We start from the raw sequence: 21245 nt of genomic DNA, 5'->3' as shown, positions 1-21245 counted from the left end.
TGCTGTCATGGGAGACCATATAAACCCGTTATAGATGGTGCTGGGGATTGAACCCGTGTCACGCTAACCGCTACGTTACTGTGCCACCCGTTAACGCTGTTAATCTTTCTCCTACTTCAGTAGGATCCAATTTGTGAGCAAATGTGTTTTTACTGTCAACACATTTTATACTGTTTTCGGGGTTTTAGAGTTAAAGGTTTCCATCTCAGACTCTGCTGGATAGCTGGTAGACCCTCAGCCTAAAGACACAAGGAACTCTTGTTCTATTCTTTGTTTTTATTGAGATAGGTCCTTCTGACCCTTCGAGTCTCTCCACTCAGTAATGCCCCGATTTAATCTTAGTTTAATCACGGCACAGTTTACTATGACTAACCTACCAATTGCTCTGTCTTTGGACTGGGGGTGGAAAGTGGAGTGCTCAGAGAAAACGCATGTGGTTGTGGGGAAGAGCTTAGAAGCTCCTTACCGGAGGGAATTGAACCTGGGTTGCATGTACTGTGCTACCCACGGCACTACTGTGCTGCCCAACCCCGGGTGATATCTTGTGAAGTTAAGTGTGTGACTAGGTGAATTCCTCTAGATGCTGCAGCTTTGTCTGATGTCTCAGAGATATGCACCATGATAGGATGCTTGGCCATTGTAGATGAGCAATAGAATCCACGGAGAACTGATGAGAATAAAGTTCAAAATCTCCCATCCACTGCTACCAACTTTATAGTTCCCACACCTCGCACTTCCCATTTCTACCTCCTACCCAAGATCCACAAACCTGACTGTCCTGGCCGACCTATTGTCTCAGCTTGCTCCTGCCCCACCGAACTCATTTCTGCATACCTCGACACTGTTTTATCACCCCTTGTTCAATCTCTTCCGACCTATGTTCGTGACACTTCTCACGCTCTTAAACATTTCGATGATTTTAAGTTCCCTGGCTCTCACCGCTTTATTTTCACCATGGATGTCCAGTCCCTATATACTTCCATCCCCCATCAGGAAAGTCTCAAAGCTCTACGCTTCTTTTTGGATTCCAGACCTAATCAGTTCCCCTCTACCACCACTCTGCTCCGTCTAGCGGAATTAGTCCTTGCTCTTAATAATTTCTCCTTTGGCTCCTCCCACTTCCTCAGAACTAAAGGTGTAGCTATGGGCACCCGTATGGGTCCTAGCTATGCCTGCCTTTTTGTTGGGTTTGTGGAACAATCTATGTTCCGTGCCTATTCTGGTATCTGTCCCCCACTTTTCCTTTGCTACATCAACAACTGCATTGGCGCTGCTTCCTGCATGCATGCAGAACTCGTTGACTTTATTAACTTTGCCTCCAACTTTCACCCTGCCCTCAAGTTTACCTGGTCCATTTCCGACACCTCCCTCCCCTTTCTAGATCTTTCTGTCTCTGTCTCTGGAGACAGCTTATCCACTGATGTCTACTATAAGCCTACTGACTCTCACAGCTATCTGGACTATTCCTCTTCTCACCTTGTCTCTTGCAAAAACGCCATCCCCTTCTCGCAATTCTTCCATCTCCGCCGCATCTGCTCTCAGGATGAGGCTTTTCATTCTAGGATGAGGGAGATGTCTTCCTTTTTTAAAGAAAGGGGCTTCCCTTCCTCCACTATCAACTCTGCTCTTAAACGCATCTCCCCCATTTCACGTACATCTGCTCTCACTCCATCCTCCCGCCACCCCACTAGGAATAGGGTTCCCTTGGTCCTCACCTACCACCCCACCAGCCTCCGGGTCCAACATATTATTCTCAGTAACTTCCGCCACCTCCAACGGGGTCCCACCACTAAGCACATCTTTCCCTCCCCGCCCCTCTGCTTTCCGCAGGGATCGCTCCCTATGCAACTCCCTTGTCCATTCGTCCCCCCCCCATCCCTCCCCACTGATCTCCCTCCTGGCACTTAGCCATGTAAGTGGAACAAGTGCTACACATGCCCTTACACTTCCTCCCTTACCACCATTCAGGGCCCCAAACAGTCCTTCCAGGTGAGGCAACACTTCACCTGTGAGTCGGCTGGGGTGATATACTGCATCCGGTGCTCCCGATGTGGCCTTTTATATATTGGCGAGACCCAACGCAGACTGGGAGATGGCTTTGCTGAACACCTACGCTGTGTCCGCCAGAGAAAGCAGGATCTCCCAGTGGCCACACATTTTAATTCCACATCCCATTCCCATTCTGACATGTCTATCCACGGCCTCCTCTACTGTAAAGATGAAGCCACACTCAGGATGGAGGAACAACACCTTATATTCCGTCTGGGTAGCCTCCAACCTGATGGCATGAACATCGACTTCTCTAACTTCCGCTAATGCCCCACCTCCCCCTCGTATCCCATCTGTTACTTATTTTTATACACACATTCTTTCTCTCACTCTCCTTTTTCTCCCTCTGTCCCTCTGAATATACCCCTTGCCCATCCTCTGGGTCCCCCCCCATCCTTGTCTTTCTTCCCAGACCTCCTGTCCCATGATCCTCTCGTATCCCTTTTGCCTATCACCTGTCCAGCTCTTGGCTCCATCCCTCCCCCTCCTGTCTTCTCCTATCATTTTGGATCTCCCCCTCCCCCTCCAACTTTCAAATGCCTTGCTCACTCTTCCTTCAGTTAGTCCTGACGAAGGGTCTCAGCCTGAAACATCGACTGCACCTCTTCCTAGAGATGCTGCCTGGCCTGCTGCGTTCACCAGCAACTTTTATGTGTGTTGCTTGAATTTCCAGCATCTGCAGAATTCCTGTTGTTTTCAAAATACATATATGTCACCATATACATTGAGTTCCAGGGAGAACTGATGAGAATAAAGTATGTATATGTCACCATATACATTGAGTTTTTTTTGTGGGCATTCACAATAGAACAAATAAATACAGTAGAATCAATTAGAAACTACACACAAAGGCTGACAGACAGCCAATGTGCAAAAGAAGACAAACTGCAAACAAAAAAAATGAATAAGTAAATAATGTTAAGAACATGAGTTTAGAGTCCTTGAAAGTGAGTCCACAGGTTATATATAATTATAAGGGATTAGTATTGGATCAGTGAACAAACTTGTTGGGCCGAAGAGTCTATTTCTGTGTCGTAGTCCTCACTGACTCTATATTTTCATTCAATTGAAGGTTTGCATTTTATTTCTAGATTTACTTTTTGTGAATCGGAAACAGTTCTCATTTGCATTTTTTGCTCTTGTATTTGTTTCTGTGATACATTCGTAAAATGCTTACAGTGTGGAGACTGAGAATTTTGCATCATGTATTTTTGTTGTTGTATTTAGAGATTGTTGTATCGGCAGACACAAAACTTGTTTCATATTAGTACTAATGAGATGAGTTGATCCTAGATGAGAACTATGAGCCAAAACATCAGGAAAGCACGTAATGTTTCTTGAACAATGATATCGTACCTTTAATCTCAACATTCAGACAGACTCTGCACAAAATGCTGGAGGTAAACAGTAGTCCAGGCAACATCTATGAAGAAGTGTAAACAGTTGATGTTTCAGACCGAGACCCTTCATCAGACTGGAGAGAAAAGATAAGAAGTCAGAGTAAGAAGCTGGGGATGGGGAGGAAGAAGTACAGGATGGTAGGTGATAGGTGAGGCCAGAAGAGGGGCAGGAGGTGAAGTAAAGAGCTGGGAAATTGGTGGAAGAGATGAAGGGCATTGACAGGAGAGGACAGAAGGCCATGGAAGAAAGGGAAGGGGGAGGAGTGCCAGAGGAAGGTGATGGGCAGGTAAGAAGATGAGGTGAGCAACGAGAATGGTGAAGGTGGGGGACATACAAGAGGTTTACAGTTTATGTAAAATCTAGTCTATTTTTAAATCCATCACAATCTTTTTAAAATTGTTGTTTAAATCATTTCAGTACTGCCATCATCATCATTGACATTGCAAAGCTCCAAATATAAAATTTACATATTAAAACCTGCAAGTATTCTGCTGTTTAAAAAACAGTTTAACCACAGATAGTCTACAAATCAGCTCTAATCATACCTTGTATTTTTTAAAATATATTTTTATTTAGAGATACAGCACGGAATAGGCTCACTCCTCTACCCGCCCCCCACCCCCATCATTCCCCATTCCCCCTCTCACCTTATCTTCTTACCTGCCCATCACATCCCTCTGGTGCTCCTCCACCTTACCCTTTCTTCCATGGCCTTCTGTCCCCAGTTGACTTCCCAACTCTTTACTTCACCTCTCTCCCCCCCCCCCCCACCCCCTCCCGGTCTCACCTATCAATCAGTTACCTTGTACTTCTTCCTCCCCCCACCTTTGTACTCTGACCTCATCTCTTTTCCAGTCCTGACGAAGGATCTTGGCCCAAATCATTTGCTCTTTTCCATAGATGCTGCCTGGCCTGCTGAGTTGGTTCAGCATTTTGTGTGCGTTGTTTGGATTTCCAGCATCTGCAGACTTTCTCCTGTTTGTGTTCAGACAGGCTCAGTGCTAGTAATGGTTCATTTAACTACCTGGCATTAGTGATTACGCTGGGCCAGAACCTCCCTCTGATAGAAAAAAAATGCAAAAAAAAATCAATGTTTTTTAAAGTGCAAATGATCAAACAAAATATTTAAAAAGTTCAATTCATAAAATGTATAGCTTAATTAACACTTGTTCCTGTCGCTCACTGTCTCCTGTTGAAGTAACTGAATTTTGCTTTTTCCGCATCAAGTTGTTACAGCTCCCACAACCCGCTTGGGTCATAGGGACATTGTACAGATGAACGCTGCTTGTGGTAAGTTTATACTCCACTCCTAGGAATCCATGAGGAATCCTTCAGTGGAGTGCAGCAAATTTGGAGAAAACTTGCACATGTGGGTGGAAGTCTTGACCTTCCTAATATTTTCACAGTGTAGTTCTGGATTCACAGATTTACTGGAACAGAGGACGGGAGTGAGGGTTAAATGCCAGTATGTGGAGCAGATGTGCTAGCATTTTGTAGTTTCCAATTTGTTTTTGGCCATAATGTGCACTGAACAACACACACACAAAATGCTGGAGGAACTCAGCAGGCCAGGCAGCATCTACGGAAAAGAGTACAGTTGACATTTTGGGCTGAAACCCTTTGGCAGACTCGAAATGTTGATGGTACTCTTTTTCGTAGATGCTGCCTGGCCTGCTGAGTTCCTTCAGCATTTTGTGTGCGTTGCTCGGATTTCCGGCATCTTGTTTGTATAAGCATTCAACTGTTGGGTCCTTAGCACTTGTAGCTGAAGGCAATGGATATTTTAGATATTGGATTAAAAATCATGGTGAACTTCAAGGCACAAACAACTTTTCATGTAATAAAGGAAATATGTACTTCAACTTATTACATGGAAATTTGTTTGTGCCTTTAAATGTAGTGGTAAGCATGATGCTATTACAGCTCGGGACTTTGGAGTTGAATCCTAGCATCGTTTTGTAAGGAGTCTCTGTACATCTCCCCCTTGGGAACGTGGGGTTTTCTCTGGGTCCTTCAGTTTCCTCTCACAGTCTAAAGACAGACTGCGTAGGTTAATTGGTCATTGTAAATTGTTCAATGATTAGATTGGGGTTCTTGGGTGTTGTTCAATGATTAGATTGGGGTTGTTGGGTGTTGCTAGGAGGTGCAGCTTGAAGGGCCAGAAGGAATTCTCCGCGCTCTATCTCTGAATCAGGGGTTCCCAACTTGGGGTCCATGGACTCCTTGGTTAATGATAAGATTCCATAACATAAAGTTTAGGAACCCCTGCTTTAAACAAAATTAAATTTTAAAAATATATTACAAGCTATGGTTAGAACTGCTTTGTAGACTATCTACGGTTGAACTGATTTTTTTTTACCAGCAGAGTAATTACAGGTTTTAATATGTAAATCTTGTGTTTGGAGATTTGCAATGATAACGATGCTGATGGCAGTACTGAAACAATTTAAATGTTCGATTTTAAGAATAGGCTAGATCCTGTGTAATGATTCTAGTACAGTTAAAAGATCTTGTTCCATCAGCGTAGACCCATTTCAAACATCCTGATATCGCAAACTGTTTTCTCTGCTTCTTGTGTTCTGATGGTAGTTTGGTGACTATACTTAATATTAAAGTCATTCGAGAGATTTTCTGTGAGATTCCATGAGAAGGAAGTGAAGGAAGCTAGTACGGCATGCAGTGAAGAGAATATGCATATTATTATGACAGGAGGAAAATCAATTGATTGAATTTAGGAAAGCAAAATTTTATTTTCTGAATTATTTAAAGTAAGAGGCTGTTACTGGGGGATTGAGCAATTTTAATGCATCATTTCAAATATTGAATGGTTTGTGGTTGAAGAATAAACCTGTTTCATGTGCCATGCCAAATGGGATCGATTCTGGTCAAAGTTGAATCTTTTTCTACTCGTCAGTGTGAGGTTACATTCTTTTCTAATGAAGGCTAGAGTAATGTGTAAATAAATGCACTATTACCTTATCCATGGGATCCTGTGCAGTGGAAGACATCCTGCCTCGTCTCTGTGCTGAAGATGCCGCACCCCAGCGGCCTCAATGACTACAGACCAGTGGCATTGACCTCCCACATCATGAAGACCCTGGAGAGACTTGTTCTGGAGATGCTCCGGCCTATGGTCAGGCCACACTTAGATGCTCTCCAGTTCGCCTACCAGCCCTGACTAGGAGTTGAGGATGCCAGTGTCTACCTGCTGAACCGTGTCTACGCCCACCTGGACAAGCCAGCGAGCACTGTGAGGGTCATGTTATTTGACTTCTCCAGTGCATTCAACACCATCCGCCCTGCTCTGCTGGGAGAGAAGCTGACAGCAATGCAGGTGGATGCTTTCCTGGTGTCATGGATTCTTGATTACCTGACTGGCAGACCACAGTATGTGTGCTTGCAACACTGTGTGTCCGACAGAGTGATCAGCAGCACTGGGGCTCCACAGGGGGCTGTCTTGTCTCCCTTTCTCTTCACCATTTACACCTCGGACTTCAACTACTGCACAGAGTCTTATCATCTTCAGAAGTTTTCTGATGACTCTGCCATAGTTGGATGCATCAGCAAGGGAGATGAGGCTGAGTACAGGGCTACGGTAGGAAACTTTGTCACATGGTGTGAGCAGAATTATCTGCAGCTTAATGTGAAAAAGACTAAGGAGCTGGTGGTAGACCTGAGGAGAGCTAAGGCACCGGTGACCCCTGTTTCCATCCAGAGGGTCAGTGTGGACATGGTGGAGGATTACAAGTACCTGGGGATACGAATTGACAATAAACTGGACTGGTCAAAGAACACTGAGGCTGTCTACAAGAAGGGTCAGAGCCATCTCTATTTCCTGAGGAGACTGAGGTCCTTTAACATCTGCCGGACGATGCTGAGGATGTTCTATGAGTCTGTGGTGGCCAATGCTATCATGTTTGCTGTTGTGTGCTGGGGCAGCAGGCTGAGGGTGGCAGACACCAACAGAATCAACAAACTCATTCATAAGGCCAGTGATGTTGTGGGGATGGAACTGGACTCTCTGACGGTGGTGTCTGAAAAGAGGATGCTGTCCAAGTTGCATGCCATCTTGGACAATGTCTCCCATCCACTGCATAATGTACTGGGTGGGCACAGGAGTACATTCAGCCAGAGACTCATTCCACCAAGATGCAACACAGAGCGTCGTAGGAAGTCATTCCTGCCTGTGGCCATCAAACTTTACAACTCCTCCCTTGGAGGGTCAGACACCCTGAGCCGATAGGCTGGTCCTGGATTTATTTCCTGGCATAATTTACATATTACTATTTAATTATTTATGGTGCAACTGTAACAAAAACCAATTTCCCCTGGGATCAATAAAGTATGACTTTGACTAAGTGAAGCAAGAAAGCGCAAGTTTCCTCAATCAACAGGGTTGAAGAATCTGTACTGAAGTGAAGCAGAAATGAAACCAGTGAAGGTGATGCCAATTAATTTATGGGTAACAGAATGGAGAGGGAAGGAAAGTCTGGATTGAAAAAGCAAGGGAAAAATAAGCAGAAGTATAAAAATTAATTATCTGATGGAATTAGGTTCCATGCTTGTGAGTTAGTTTTAAGTGCTGAGGATGTTCTCTGCTAGTTATTAAGTGGCAAGCTCTGTTTCTTGTGTGTTTGTGAAATCGAACACATAAATGCACCAACTTCAAGATATTTCATACGGTTAAGTGGTCAGTCTTGAAACATACTCTAAAGCCACAACTTCTGGAGTAACGGAGCCACCTGACCAACAGCTTTCTGTTTCTATGTCTAATACCACAGAGCATTTTCGGTTTGAGGCTCTGTGTAAGGTATAATGAGCAAACTACTTAACAAACCACCTTCCTGGCCATCCGTCTGGGGAAGTGTGCAGTAGTCTCACCAGTCACCCGAACCCCCAGAACCAAATTGGATGCAAGTCATTCCCCACCCCATACGAATAATAATAGACCGATATGTGAGTTTAAACTATTGTTGCATGGTGACCTATGTTCCCTCTAAGCTGTGTGCGTGTGTGCGCGCACACATTTTTCAACCAGTGCATAAAGGAAATTAATGTGTGCACAAAAGGTTAGTTATCTAAAATAATGTAATTAATAATTATACTTAAAATAATCTTGTAGCTAAATGTTTCTGTTAACTAGTTAGTCGGTTTTTCGAATACCACAATGCACGTCACTAATTTACGTCACCTCACCTTTCCTGTTCCGGTTTGTACAGCTGCATCACGGCGGACAGTGTTCATATCGTAAAGTTCACAAAGATCTGTTTCAAATCCTGTAGATAGCTTTCTTAGTTTTCATTGAAAAAGATCAGTCAAATGACCTTGTGGCTAAATACTGTCACAAGAAATTGATAAACATCACACACTAAGTAGCTTTACAGGTTTTAAATGATGTCTTTGATGAACTGCCTACACTGTGCAAGATTCTGCAAAAGAGTGGCCTGACGCCAATTGATTCACTTCAATTTGCGCGAGGCAAAATTAACAATATAGGAAGGCAGTATCTGGGAGAAAATGTTTCGTGGAGTGACAAAATTAAAGTTTTGCTAAGCCAACAACATGAAGAAAACATCACATTAGATACAAGTTCGCTGTTGACTTTTATAAATAGTCTTTGTTTTCATTTAGAACAAAGGTTTCCTGAAGATGAGGTACAAGAATGGTCAGCTTTTGATTTCTCCGCAATTGGAGATTGTGAGTTCACATTTGGTGATGAATAAGTTAATGCCTCATGTCTAAAATTTCATGATTTTCTAGCTTAAAATACTGTAATAGTTAGTTTAATGATTTCGGATTTGCCATGCAAGAAAAAATTAAATCCAAACTGATTTCAAACTTTGCTCAAATGGTGGTATTTGTACTTCAAAAGGAATGGTTTTGCGACCTTGCACAGTTGATGGACATTGGGGGATCCTTTCTTGCGTCTAGTGCTAACTGTGAACGAGGTTTTAGTCTAATGAATCAACTCAAAAACAAGCTGAGAAACCATTCAGGTGAATGTCATTTGGATATGTTAATGAGAATCAAAAGCTTTCGATTGGTTGGAAGTTCTATTAGTCTAAATAGAGTTTACAAAGAATGGGTAAATGCCAAAGACAGGAGAGAGAAAAAAATAACTGTGACTTAAATATGTATGTTATTTTGTTATTATCCTGTGCAGTTTTATGCCAAATATTATGTAAACCTACATAAACTGTGCCATGTGTACATTCAGTGCGCACATACTTTTGTCACAGGAAAAAATAATTGCACAACGTAAGATTTTTTGCGCACAGTGACTATTAGAGGGAACATTGATGGTGACTATTAATATTAATGTTGGCCAGAGGTTTCCAAACTTTTTTAACATCATCAACCTCTGATTAGCCAAAGGGTCTGTGGACCCCAGGGTGTGAACCCCTGATGTAAGTAGTAATTTACCATCCAGTTAGGACAAGGTCAAGTTTCTTTTCTCAGACCTCTGCTTACAGAGTACAGGGTACTTTTATTTGAACGTTAGAGTGTTTTTGACAAGAACAGGCCATTCGGCCCAACGAAGCTTGCCAAATCCCTATTCACATAGGGTGTTGAACTGACTGTAGAGTTTAGATTTGAAAGTGTCTTAAAGTACTACTCTTAACTACACAATCAGGTAGTTTGTTCCATGTGTCCACAACTCGCTGTGTAATGAAGTGCTTCTTAATGTTGGTCTGAAATCTCGTCTAAACCATGTCTCCACCTTTGGCCCCATGTCCTTGATGATGGATTAATTTTGAAGTAGCAGCTGGCATCTACTTTACTTGCACCCTTAATGATTTTGAACACTTCTATCACATCTCCTGTCATTCTACATCTATTGAGGCAAAAAAGATTTAATTCTTTCAATCATTCTTCATAGCTTATACCTTACAGACCAAGAATAAGTCTCGTTGCCCTTCTCTGGACTCTCTTCAATGCCTTCACATCCCTCACACAATATTGAGACCAAACGTACCCATTGTTCGAAGTGTGGCCTCACAGGCGTGTTATACAGCTTAAGGAGAATGTCCCTTGAACTCCACTGAGCGTATCTTATAGCCCAACATTCTGTTAGGCTTCCTGATCACTTTTGTCCATTGTCTAGATGTTGATAGAAACATAGAAAACCTACAGCACAATACAGGCCCTTCGGCCCACAAAGCTGTGCTAAACACGTCCTTACCTTAGAAATTACCTAGGGTTACCCATAATATTTTTCTGAGCTCCATGTACCTATCCAGGAGTCTCTTAAAAGACCCTATCGTATCCACCTCCACTACTGCCGCCGGCAGCCCATTCCACGCACTCACCACTCTCTGCATAAAAATACTTACCCCTGACATCTCCTCTGTACTTACTTCCAAGCACCTTAAAACTGTGCCCTCTCTTTTAAATCTTTTTATTAATTTTTCAAAATTACAAACTCAATAACAAAGTTGGTACAGAGATTGGAAAAATGTTCATCAACAAATATAAAATGAATTTTAAGTAACACAGATATAAAAGACTTCCAAACTCATAATGAGATTAAACATTAAAAAAGAAATAAAAAGAAAAAATATATATAAACAAAAAAAACCCCAAAAGAAAAAAAAATCCCAAGGAAAAAAAACAAAGCAGGGCTAGACCAACAGCTTATATCGAACATGTTCAACAATGTCGTTAACTCCGCTCCTCTCCTCGTATAATTTAAGTTTAGAAAAAAGATTCGGAAAGGTCAGATTACATCATATGAAAATGTTGAAAACTGTGCCCTCTCGTGCAAGCCATTCCAGCCCTGGGAAAAAGCCTCTGACTATCCACACGATCAATGCCTCTCATCATCTTATACACCTCCGTCAGTTGGTAGTGATGAGTCTACCAGGACACTCAAAGCTTTCTCATACAGGAACTTCTGGACAGCTCCTCCCCATTGTATATTTATGTCTAATTTTTCTACATCCTAAATGCAATACTTTACATTTATTTACATTAAATTTCATCTGCCACTTATCTGTCCACATCTGCATTTTGTTTATATCTAACTGTATTGATTCTGCTACCTCAATGTTATCAGCTTGTACCCCTAATTTGGTTGTGTATTTCTGCAGGAATCTACACATTTGTCATTTAAGTGCTTCATTACTGGATGCCATAACAGGCATTCCCAACCTGGGGTCCATGGACCCCTCAGTTAATGGTAGGGATCCCCGCCATAGAATAACATTGTTTCTGGAATCATGTGACAGTGGTCAATAGATTAGATATAAGGAGAGTGTGAATGCCATTGTAAACTGAACAAAATGCTGATGGAGGCAACCCTTAAATCTGATGAAACGATCACAAGCTGTATGGAAAAAGCCATGTGTGAATAATTGAGTAAATTTTATTACAGCAAAAAATATATTGTGATGATAAATCCGTTTCTCATAAACATCTTTTAAAAATAAACAAGCTTTTGCATCTCTAGCATAAGAAGTATTCAGTGAGGTGGCTCTTTGGCAATGGTTGCCCGTGCATTTGGGAATGTTTCAAACAATGCTAGGGGTTTCTTCTGAGGTTGTGTCATAAAGAATTTAGTTTCACATTGTTGCATGATATTTTTATGACTGACAATGCAGAACAGTTCTCTGGAAAGATGCAAACATCCTGAGAGGTGCTGAGTGTGATTGTGCTCCAATCTTTGGTTCTTTCTGAAGTCTAGGGATCGAAGGACTGCTTTTCGGAGAAAACTGTCACTTATAAAGTGCCAGGTTAGACAGTGTAGGTTCAATAACTATTTACAGGTGTCCCCCACTTTTCGAACATTTGCTTTACGAAACCTCACTGTTACGAAAGAACTACATTAGCTCCCTGTTTTCGCGAACAGAAGGTGTTTTCACTGTTACGAAGAAAGGCAGTGTGTGGGGAAAATCAGCGCGCCCCCTCGAGCAGCCGCTCTCCCCCGGATTCGGAACTGCATTCTTGCCGGCATTGCTTAAACACGTGCCTGTGAGCAGCCATTTGCAAGATGTTGGAAAAGCCTGAAAGAGCTTGTAAGGGTAAAAAGCCTGAAAGAGCTCGTAAAACTAGACATAATTAAGCGTTTCGATCGTGGTGAACGAAGTAAGGACAAAGTGAGTTTGGCTTGTGGAAGTTGACGAAGATGATGTTGAAGAGGTTTTGGCATCCCATGATCAAGAACTGATAGATGAAGAGCTGATGCAATTGGAAGAGGAAAGGATAACAATCGAAACCGAATTCAGTAGCGAAAGTGAAGTCATCCAGGAACTGAACGTGAAGCAACTACGTGAGATTTTCGCTGCAATAATAAAGTACGACTTTAATTTAGAAAAGGTACATCGGTTTAGGGCATATTTGCAAGATGGTTTGAGTGCTTACAAAGAACTGTATGGTGGAAAAATGCGCGAGTCTCAGCAGTCAAGCAAGCCTTCCACATCAGCCACAGCAAATGACGAACCTTGTCCTTTGACATCGAGGCAGACAGACATAGAAGAAGATGACCTGCCTGTCCTAATGGAAACAGACGATGAGATGACACTCCAGTGTCCCACCACCCTAACCCCCAGGCTGCGGACAGATACCGATTCACGGAGAATGCCGCGGTAGCCGGGAGGCACACAACACATCTTTAAGAAAAAAGCAGAAATAAACATGCTAATTAATTAGGTGCCGCCCGGCACGTAAATGTTGGCCCAGATCAGAGGTGATTGCCGATTGCATCGCCTCTGATCTGGGCTGACAATTACGTGTCAGCGGTACCTAATTAATTAGCATGTTTATTTCGGCTTTTTTCTTAAACGTGTGCTGTGTGCCTCCAGGCTACCGCTGTACCCCTGTATGCTTTGCGGATCGGTATCGGTTCGCTGCCCGGAGGGTTGGGGCTACTGCACCACCCAAACTCCGGCTCAGTCTAACACACCATCATCAGTGTGTTCGGCAAGCTGTCTACCTGATTCCCATAAGTGATACTACACTGTACATACATTATTTCTACTTCATATAGGCTGTGTATTTTTATGTGTTATTTGGTATGATTTGGCAGCTTCATAGCTTAAAGGTAGCGCTTGCGTGAGATTTTCGCTATGGAGAACAGTGCCGGCAATGATTGTGGAAAAGTATTTCTGCTTTATATAGGCTATGTATTTATCATATCATTCCTGCTTTTTCTATATGTTACTGTTATTTTAGGTTTTATGTGTTATTTGGCATGATTTGGTAGGTTATTTTTGGGTCTGCGAATGCTCACAAAATTTCCCCATATAAATAAATGGTAATTGCTTCTTTGCTTTACGACGTTCTGGCTGACGAACTGTTTCATAGGAATGCTGTACCGTCGGATGGCGGGGGAAACCGGTATTCAGACTCAGCTTCTTCATCAGGAAAACTTACGACACCTTGCCCTGCCACCGAAATCTTCAACAGTGGTTCAGCAGTGAAAATAGCTGCCCCCTGTGTGATACCACCAATGCCAACCTCCAACACATCCTTGCTGGATGAAATTCCGTGCTGTCTCGGGGTGCTACAAACGGCAGCACAAGCAGGTCCTAAAGAAGCTGGCAGAGATCTTGAAGACCTGCAGACAGGATGCGAGAAGCAGCCTTTCCCCAGTGGAACGACAAGTCATCCCATTTGTTAAGGCTAGTAAGATCGCTGAATGCACCCACCCAAGAGCTTCTTCAGGACTCCTCTCCACAGGCAAGGAATGGAGCATGAAGGCAAATCTCAGCTACAGTTCCCCATGGAAATCACCAACACATCTCCACCCAGACATAGTACTGTAGTCCACGGCTGCCAACACAGTCCTCCTCACTGAGTTAACCATCCCACAGGAGGAAGGAGTGGAGGCTGCCCATGAGTGGAAGAAGCTGAAGTACTTCGACCTGGCAGTTGAGTGTATGGAAGCTGAATGGAGGACCATCATCTACCCTGTGGAGGTAGGATGCCAGGGTTTTGAAAGCACTTTGATAAAGTTACTCCTTGATATGGCAGTGACTGGAGCGAGGCGCAGGAAGTTCACCAGAGAGTTGGCTGAAGAGGGAGAAAAGGGCAGCTTTTGGCTGTAGTTGAGGAGAAAGAAATTGGGGGACCGACTAACTCCATTGAAAACTCCAGGGGGTGGTGGCAAGGAGATGCCCCAGCCATTGCTCAACCACCGGGAGAAGTACCAGGGATAAGGAATGAAACATCATTGAGTGGTGATCCCTGGCTGTTGACTGCAGTTAACCGAAGGGAATTGGAGGCGGCAAGCGGTAATATCAAGCAGGAAATGGCATCTTCCTGTGAATCTCATTGAAACTTCTGGATATCCAGTGACTGCTGTAAAAGATCAGTTGGTGTCCAGAGACGACTGGAAGATATTCAGAAAAGACTGGATGACTGCAGGAAAGTCTGTACTAAGGAGTAGGAAGTTAGTCACCCAACCACTGGTCTCTTGCAACAGAGACACCTATCAATGACTACAAAGACGTCAAAGAGAAGACTACCCAAAGATCCTCTGAGAGGCAGGATGAAAGATGGGCCCAAAAGGAAGGATTACATGGCAAAAACTGGAACGAATATAGAGAATGAGATAAAGATCCTTCGTAAGTGCAGGCGTGAATGGGAGAAGTGACTACACACGGGGGGCTACAAGTATCAGGGAGAATGAAGTGCAGTGAGAAAGGCTGCTTATCAAGTTAAGAGCCCATGGCATTACTGGGGAGTCACTGGCGTGGTTAGAGCATTGGCTGATTGGTAGGAGGCAGCGAGTGGGAATAAAAGGGTTCTTTTCTGATTGGCTGCCAGTGACTAGTGATGTTCTGCAGGGGATGGTGTAGGGACTGCTTTTTATGCTGTATATCAATGATTTAGATGATGGAATAGATGGCTTTGTTGCCAAGTTTGCAGATGATACAAAGATTGGTGGAGGGGCAGGTAGTGTTGAAGAAAAAGCTAAGCTGCAGAAGGACTTAGATTAGGAGAATGGGCAAGAGTGACAAATGAAATACAATGTTGGAAAATGCTTGGTCATGCACTTTGGTAGAAATAGTAAATGTGCAGAATATTTTTTAAACGGGGAGAAAATCTGAAAATCTGAGATGGAAATGGACTTGGGAGTCCTTGTGCAGAACACCCTAAAGGTTAACTTGCAGGTGGAGTCGGTAGTGAGGAAGACAAATGCCGGGGCTTCATCGGCGCTTCAGTGATAGGGTCACTTCATGCTATGGCAGTGACCAGAGCGAGGCTCAGGAGGGCTGCCAGAGAGTTGGCTGAAGAGGGAGGAAAGGGCAGCTTTTAGCTGTGACTGAGGAGTAAGGACAGAAATTGGGGGACCAATTAGCTGCAGGGGGGTGGCAGGGAGACATCTCTGCCACTGCTCCACCACCAGGAGATGTACCAGGGCTAAGGAAGTGAAAGGTCAATGAGTGGTGGTCCCTGGATGCTGACTCTGCAGCTGACCAAAGGACACTGTTGAAGGTGCGGCAGGCAGCAATGCCAAGCAGGAAACAGTATCTTCCTGTAAATCCCATTGAATGAATAGAATGGCTGTGGGGGAAAGAATGACATGGCATGTTCCAGGTTATGTACATTTTTTGAATTGAGTTGACATCATGTAAAGGTGTTTAATTACTTTAAGTGATTCAAAAACCCCAAAAAATGATCATATTACTAATAATTTAAAAACATTTATCATGCTAAGATTGTATTTAAAGTTGATTTATTTTTGAACATGTGAGCATCAGTGAGATTCATGAACATTGAGTTTTAACAGCAGAAAAACTGTCAAAGTACCAAAGAGTTTTGCTTATTAGGATCTGACTGGTATGTTTAAGTTTCTTTTTCCATCATGAAGGCTACTGCCAACCAATGGCAGCCACACCCTTTCAGGAGGTGTGTCATACATTAGTGAGAATGGGAGCAACGAGCACTGTTGACATGAGAATTAATTTATTAAAACCTTGTACTGTTGTCAATTCCATTATGTATTCGCTCACAAACGAGAGAATCTGCAGATGCTGGAAATCCAAGCGTGTGTGTACACGCACGCACGCACACGTGAAGGGGGGAGGGATGAAATAAAGAGCTGGAAAGTTGATTGTGAAAGGCGTAGAAGACTGGAGAAGGAGGAGTCTGATAGAGGAGGACAGGAGGCCATGAAAGAAAAGGGGGGAGGAGCATCAGAGGGAGGTGATGAGCCGGCAAGGACATAAGGTGAGAGAGGGAAAAGGGATGGGGAATGGTGAAATGGTGAAAGAGGGATGGGGTCATTATCAGAAGTTCGAGAAATCGATGTTCATGCCATCAGGTTGGAGGCTACCCAGACTGAATACAAGGTGTTGTTCCTCCAACTTAAGTGTGGCCTCAACACCACAGTGGAGGAGACCATGGATAGATATATTGGAATGGGAAGTGGAATTAAAATGGGTGGCCACTGGGAGATCCGGCTTTTTCTGGCAGACGGAGCACAGTCGCTCAGCAAAGCGGTCTTCCATCTACATCAGGTCTCACTGATATACAGGAGGCCACACCAGGAGCACCGGACAGAGTAAATGACCCCAACAGGCTCACGGGTGAAGTGTCACCTTACCTGGATGGACTGTTTGGGGTCCTGAATGGTGATGAAGGAGGAGATGGAGGGGCAGGTGTAGCAATTGTTCCACTTGCAAGGATAAATGCCAAAAGGGAGATCAGAGGGGATGGACGAATGGACAAGGGAGTTACATAGGGAGTGATCCCTACAGAAAGTGGGGGGCGGGGTGCAGGGAGGGAAAGATGTGCTTGATGGTTGGATCCTTTTGGAGATGGTGGAAGTTGCGGAGAATTATATGCTGGACGAGAGGCTGGTGGGGTGGTAGGTGAGGACATGAAGAACCCTATCCCTGATAGGGTGAGGGAAGCTGGAGCGAAAGCAGATATTGATGAAACAGAAGAGATGCGGTTGAGGGCCTTTTGTCCTCTTCTATCAGACTCCCCCTTCTCCAGCCCTGTATCTCTTTCACCAATCAACTTCCTCGCTCTTTACTTCATCCTTCCCCTTCCGGGTTTCACATATTACCTTGTGTTTCTCTTTCCCCTCCCTCCAATTTAAATCTACTCCTCAGCTTTTTTTCTCCAGTCCTGCTGAAGAGTCTTGGCCCAAAACATCAACTGTACTGTTTTCATAGATGCTACCTGGCCTGCTGAGTTCCTCCAGCATTGTGTGTCTCTGTTGTTTTTTTTTTTGCCGGTATTATTCTCTTTTCGCATCTCAAAGCTTTCCTCTTTATTCTTTGCTCCGTAAAATCTCCAGCTTCTATCCTTGCATTCATTTCCTATGCTATTCTATAAGGAGTCTCTGTACATCTTCCCCATGGAATGTGTGGGTTTTCCCTGGGTGCTCCAGTTTCCTCCCACAGTTCAAAGCTGTATCAGGTAGGTGACACACAAAAGTTGCTGGTGAATGCAGCAGGCCAGGCAGCATCTCTAGGAAGAGGTGCAGTCGACGTTTCAGGCCGAGACCCTTCGTCAGGACGGTGGATTGGTCATTGTGAATTGTCCCGAGTTTGGGTTAGGGGTAATCAGGTTTACTGGGGATTTCTGGGGTGGCGTGGCTTGGAGGGCTGGACAGGTCTACTCCACACTGTGTCGCTAAATAAATAAATAAATATTTTAAAATACAGGCTATGACATTTCATTAGTTTTATTAAATCCATTATTATTGTAAATTAATTGCATTAGTTGTGACTAACGCTGTATTTTCAGGCTGAGTTTTGTTTTATTGGAAAGTGATTTTTGTTCAGAAGCAACAGAAAGTTTGAAGTAACTTTATTACCAAAATATATATATGTGTGTGTGTGTGTGTGTGTGTATATGTGTATGTATATGTGTGTGTATATATGTGTGTGTATATATATATATATGTGTGTATATATATGTGTATATGTGTGTGTGTGTATATGTGTGTGTGTGTGTATATATATATATATATATATATGTGTGTGTGTATATATGTATATCACCATATACTATACTGAGATTCATTTTCTCACAAGTATTCACAGTAAATACAAAGAAACAATAAAATCAATGAAAAACTACACAGAAACAAAGACTGACAAATAACCAATGTGAAAAGGGCATCATGGTAGCATAGCAGTTAGCGTGACGCTATTACAGCTCGGGGCATTGAGGTTCAGAGTTCAATTCCAGCATCCTCTGTAAGGAGTCTCTGCGTTCTCGTAAAATGCGTGGGTTTTCTCCAGGTCGTCCGTGGTTTCCTCCCACAGTCTAAAGATATAGTGGGTAGGTTAATTGGTCACTGTAAATGATCCCATGATTGGGTTAGAGTTAAATCAGGGTTGTTGGGGATTACTTGGGGGTGCAGCTTGAAGGGCTGGAAGGGCCTATTCCACGCTGCATCGCTAAATAAATAAATATTTAAAGCGAACAAAGATGACAAATAACCCATTTGCAAAAGAAGATAGTTGTTCTTTTTAGCTACCTATAGAGTTAAGAATGTTTACTGTTTTGTGTTTTCCGACAGATGAATCAACAGATGTTGGTGAGGAGGACAGTTTCGTGGGTCAGACGTCAGCTTCCATGAGCCATCCACCTGCCTTCAGCTATTTTTCCCAGGCTGTAACTAACAATGATCCTTTTGCAAATATTGGACACCATCCTTGTACAACAACAGCACCGCCTGCAAGGACAGTTTCAAGTTCAAAAGCCCCAGCTGAAGTACCTGTAGCTTCCTCAGCACATTCTGCACGAGATCCCTTTGCATTTCAGAGCACACATCCTCAAGCTGGCTTCGTGGCACCTCCAGTCTCTCAGTACATTAATACAACCTACCAGAATAATCAGCCTGGACTTCCTGCCTCAACAGCTTTCACAACTGTCTCTCCTCCTCAGACCCAGCAGAATTATAACCCTTATCGCCAAACCTCACAGAGTAGTCGTGCAAGTCCTTACCTTCCCCCCCAACAGCTACAGTATAGCCAAAGCCCAGGTCAGCAACACCTACCTCCCTTCCAGTCTGCCACACCAACTAATCATCTTTACCAGACACCACCGATCTCTTCACCACAGGTAAGATGAGTTCTGATGTTCGTATGTTCTCTTTATTGAGACTGCTTAGAGTAAAAGAATAATTTGTATGATGATTGCCGATACAGTTTATAATCATTGTCAAGCCTTGAGCTCGTTTTGAATGCAGTGGCACAGGTTGAGTACCCCTTATCCAAAATCCTTGGGGCAGTAAATGTCTTGGATTTCAGATGTTGGAATATATAAGGAGATAGCTGGGTAGCACATAAATTCAGTGTCGTCATTTCTGACACTGAATTTATGTGCTACCAGTTAGCGGTCATTGTCTTACAGTTGTCCATCACATATATCAATTTAACAATAAAAATTGTTACATACCATTAATATTTGTAGTTATTGTACAAGGGAACTTTATGTTGCATCTCTGTCGCGATGTACGAGCAATAAAGAGGGAAAATATGAGAGAATATTTCCCAAACACTAGAATTGAATACATGTATGTACAGTCAGATACACAATCAGATCAATATGTATTGATAAGTCTGATGGCTTGGTGAAAGAAGCTGTCCTGGATCCTGTTGGTCCTGGCCTTAATGCTGTGGTACTGTTTGCCAGATGGTAGCAGCTGAAACAGTGAAAATATAATGTGTGCAGGGTAACAGGCAGCACAGCTGCATTGGGAGAATACCAGAATCAGCTGTTGAACAACAACAGGCTTTCAGTTCCACCTACGATGCCATGTTCTGATTATAAAGGTTATAGTACACTGTATTTGTATTTGACCTTTTTTTAGGTTTTATGTAAGGTATAAAATCAGTCATCATTAGATTTTCATCAGTGATGGTCTTTGCAAACTCATTAATGAATTTCTCTGCTGCTTCATGATCAGCAGATGCTTTACCTTTTAAAAAAAAAAATTAATCTTTAAAATTAATACTGTGGTTTTCTTAGATTTCTGCAACCAGCCTGATGAATATTCATGCTTACCTTCAATTTCCAGTTTGCCCTGTAAGATATTTGCTTGTTTCGTAATCAGCATATCATTAAGCAGCATACATCCACTCTGATGATGGATTTATTCTTTCAATACACAATTAATGTCTTTGTTTTTTGCTGTGTTTTCCTATCTTTCATTAACTTCTCTTCATTACATACATGAGGTCACTCGGGAACTTTCCCAGCGGCTTGTTGGATTTTCCATTTGTGATGTTGTGTCAATGCTCAAAAAAATTCAGATTTCAAACGTTTTCGCATTTTGGAATTTTGGATAAGGTGTACTTAACCTTTGAAACCCTTTGTTACCGAGCATCTCTAGAGCTGCAGCTTGTTAGCCCCTCAATAACAGCCACAAGACTCAGCAGTGAGAAAACTACCTTTCTCAAACTCTGCACATCTAGATTCCCACCAGACCAGCAGAGCCAGGATGTTTCAACCACCCACACCCAATCTGAGCAAACGTTGTGTAACTCCTGCCCCCAAGAAAAAAAGATCATACATTGCGTACAATTATAAAGAATATTTTTGCAAATTTCAGCTTTGTCAGACAGTTAGTAGGAAAATGAAAAAGAGAAAAAAAGAGAAAGGACCCATTGCAGTTAACCCACTCCAAATGTGCACATAAGTTGGTGCTCATCTCGAAGTTCTCTTTAACTCGCGCTGGACCCATGGTCTGCGTGAAAACACACACCACCTTCCAAATGTTGCTCGAAGTCCACCTCAAACAAACGGGCTCGCCCATGTGAGTATTGGTCCTTAGGTCCATAAGACATAGGAGCAGAATTAGGCCGTTCAGCCCTTCGTTTGCTCTG

The 21245-nt window shown here is 43.0% G+C and overlaps 1 protein-coding gene across 1 annotated transcript in view; it reads left to right on the top strand.

Annotated features, from left to right (window-relative positions):
* The window catches only part of sec23ip (SEC23 interacting protein), a 162802-nt gene that overhangs the window by 2139 nt on the left and 139418 nt on the right, over window positions 1-21245 (top strand). The window contains exon 2 of the mRNA XM_072239520.1: window positions 18935-19479. Within this exon, the coding sequence (XP_072095621.1) occupies window positions 18935-19479 (545 nt within the window). The remainder of the gene's footprint in view (window positions 1-18934; window positions 19480-21245) is intronic.

This window comes from Mobula birostris, chromosome 21 (assembly GCF_030028105.1).
Source record: "Mobula birostris isolate sMobBir1 chromosome 21, sMobBir1.hap1, whole genome shotgun sequence".
Taxonomy (NCBI): domain Eukaryota; kingdom Metazoa; phylum Chordata; class Chondrichthyes; order Myliobatiformes; family Myliobatidae; genus Mobula; species Mobula birostris.
The sequence above is the reverse complement of the archived record's forward strand: the minus strand, read 5'-3'. Positions and strand labels throughout refer to the sequence as shown.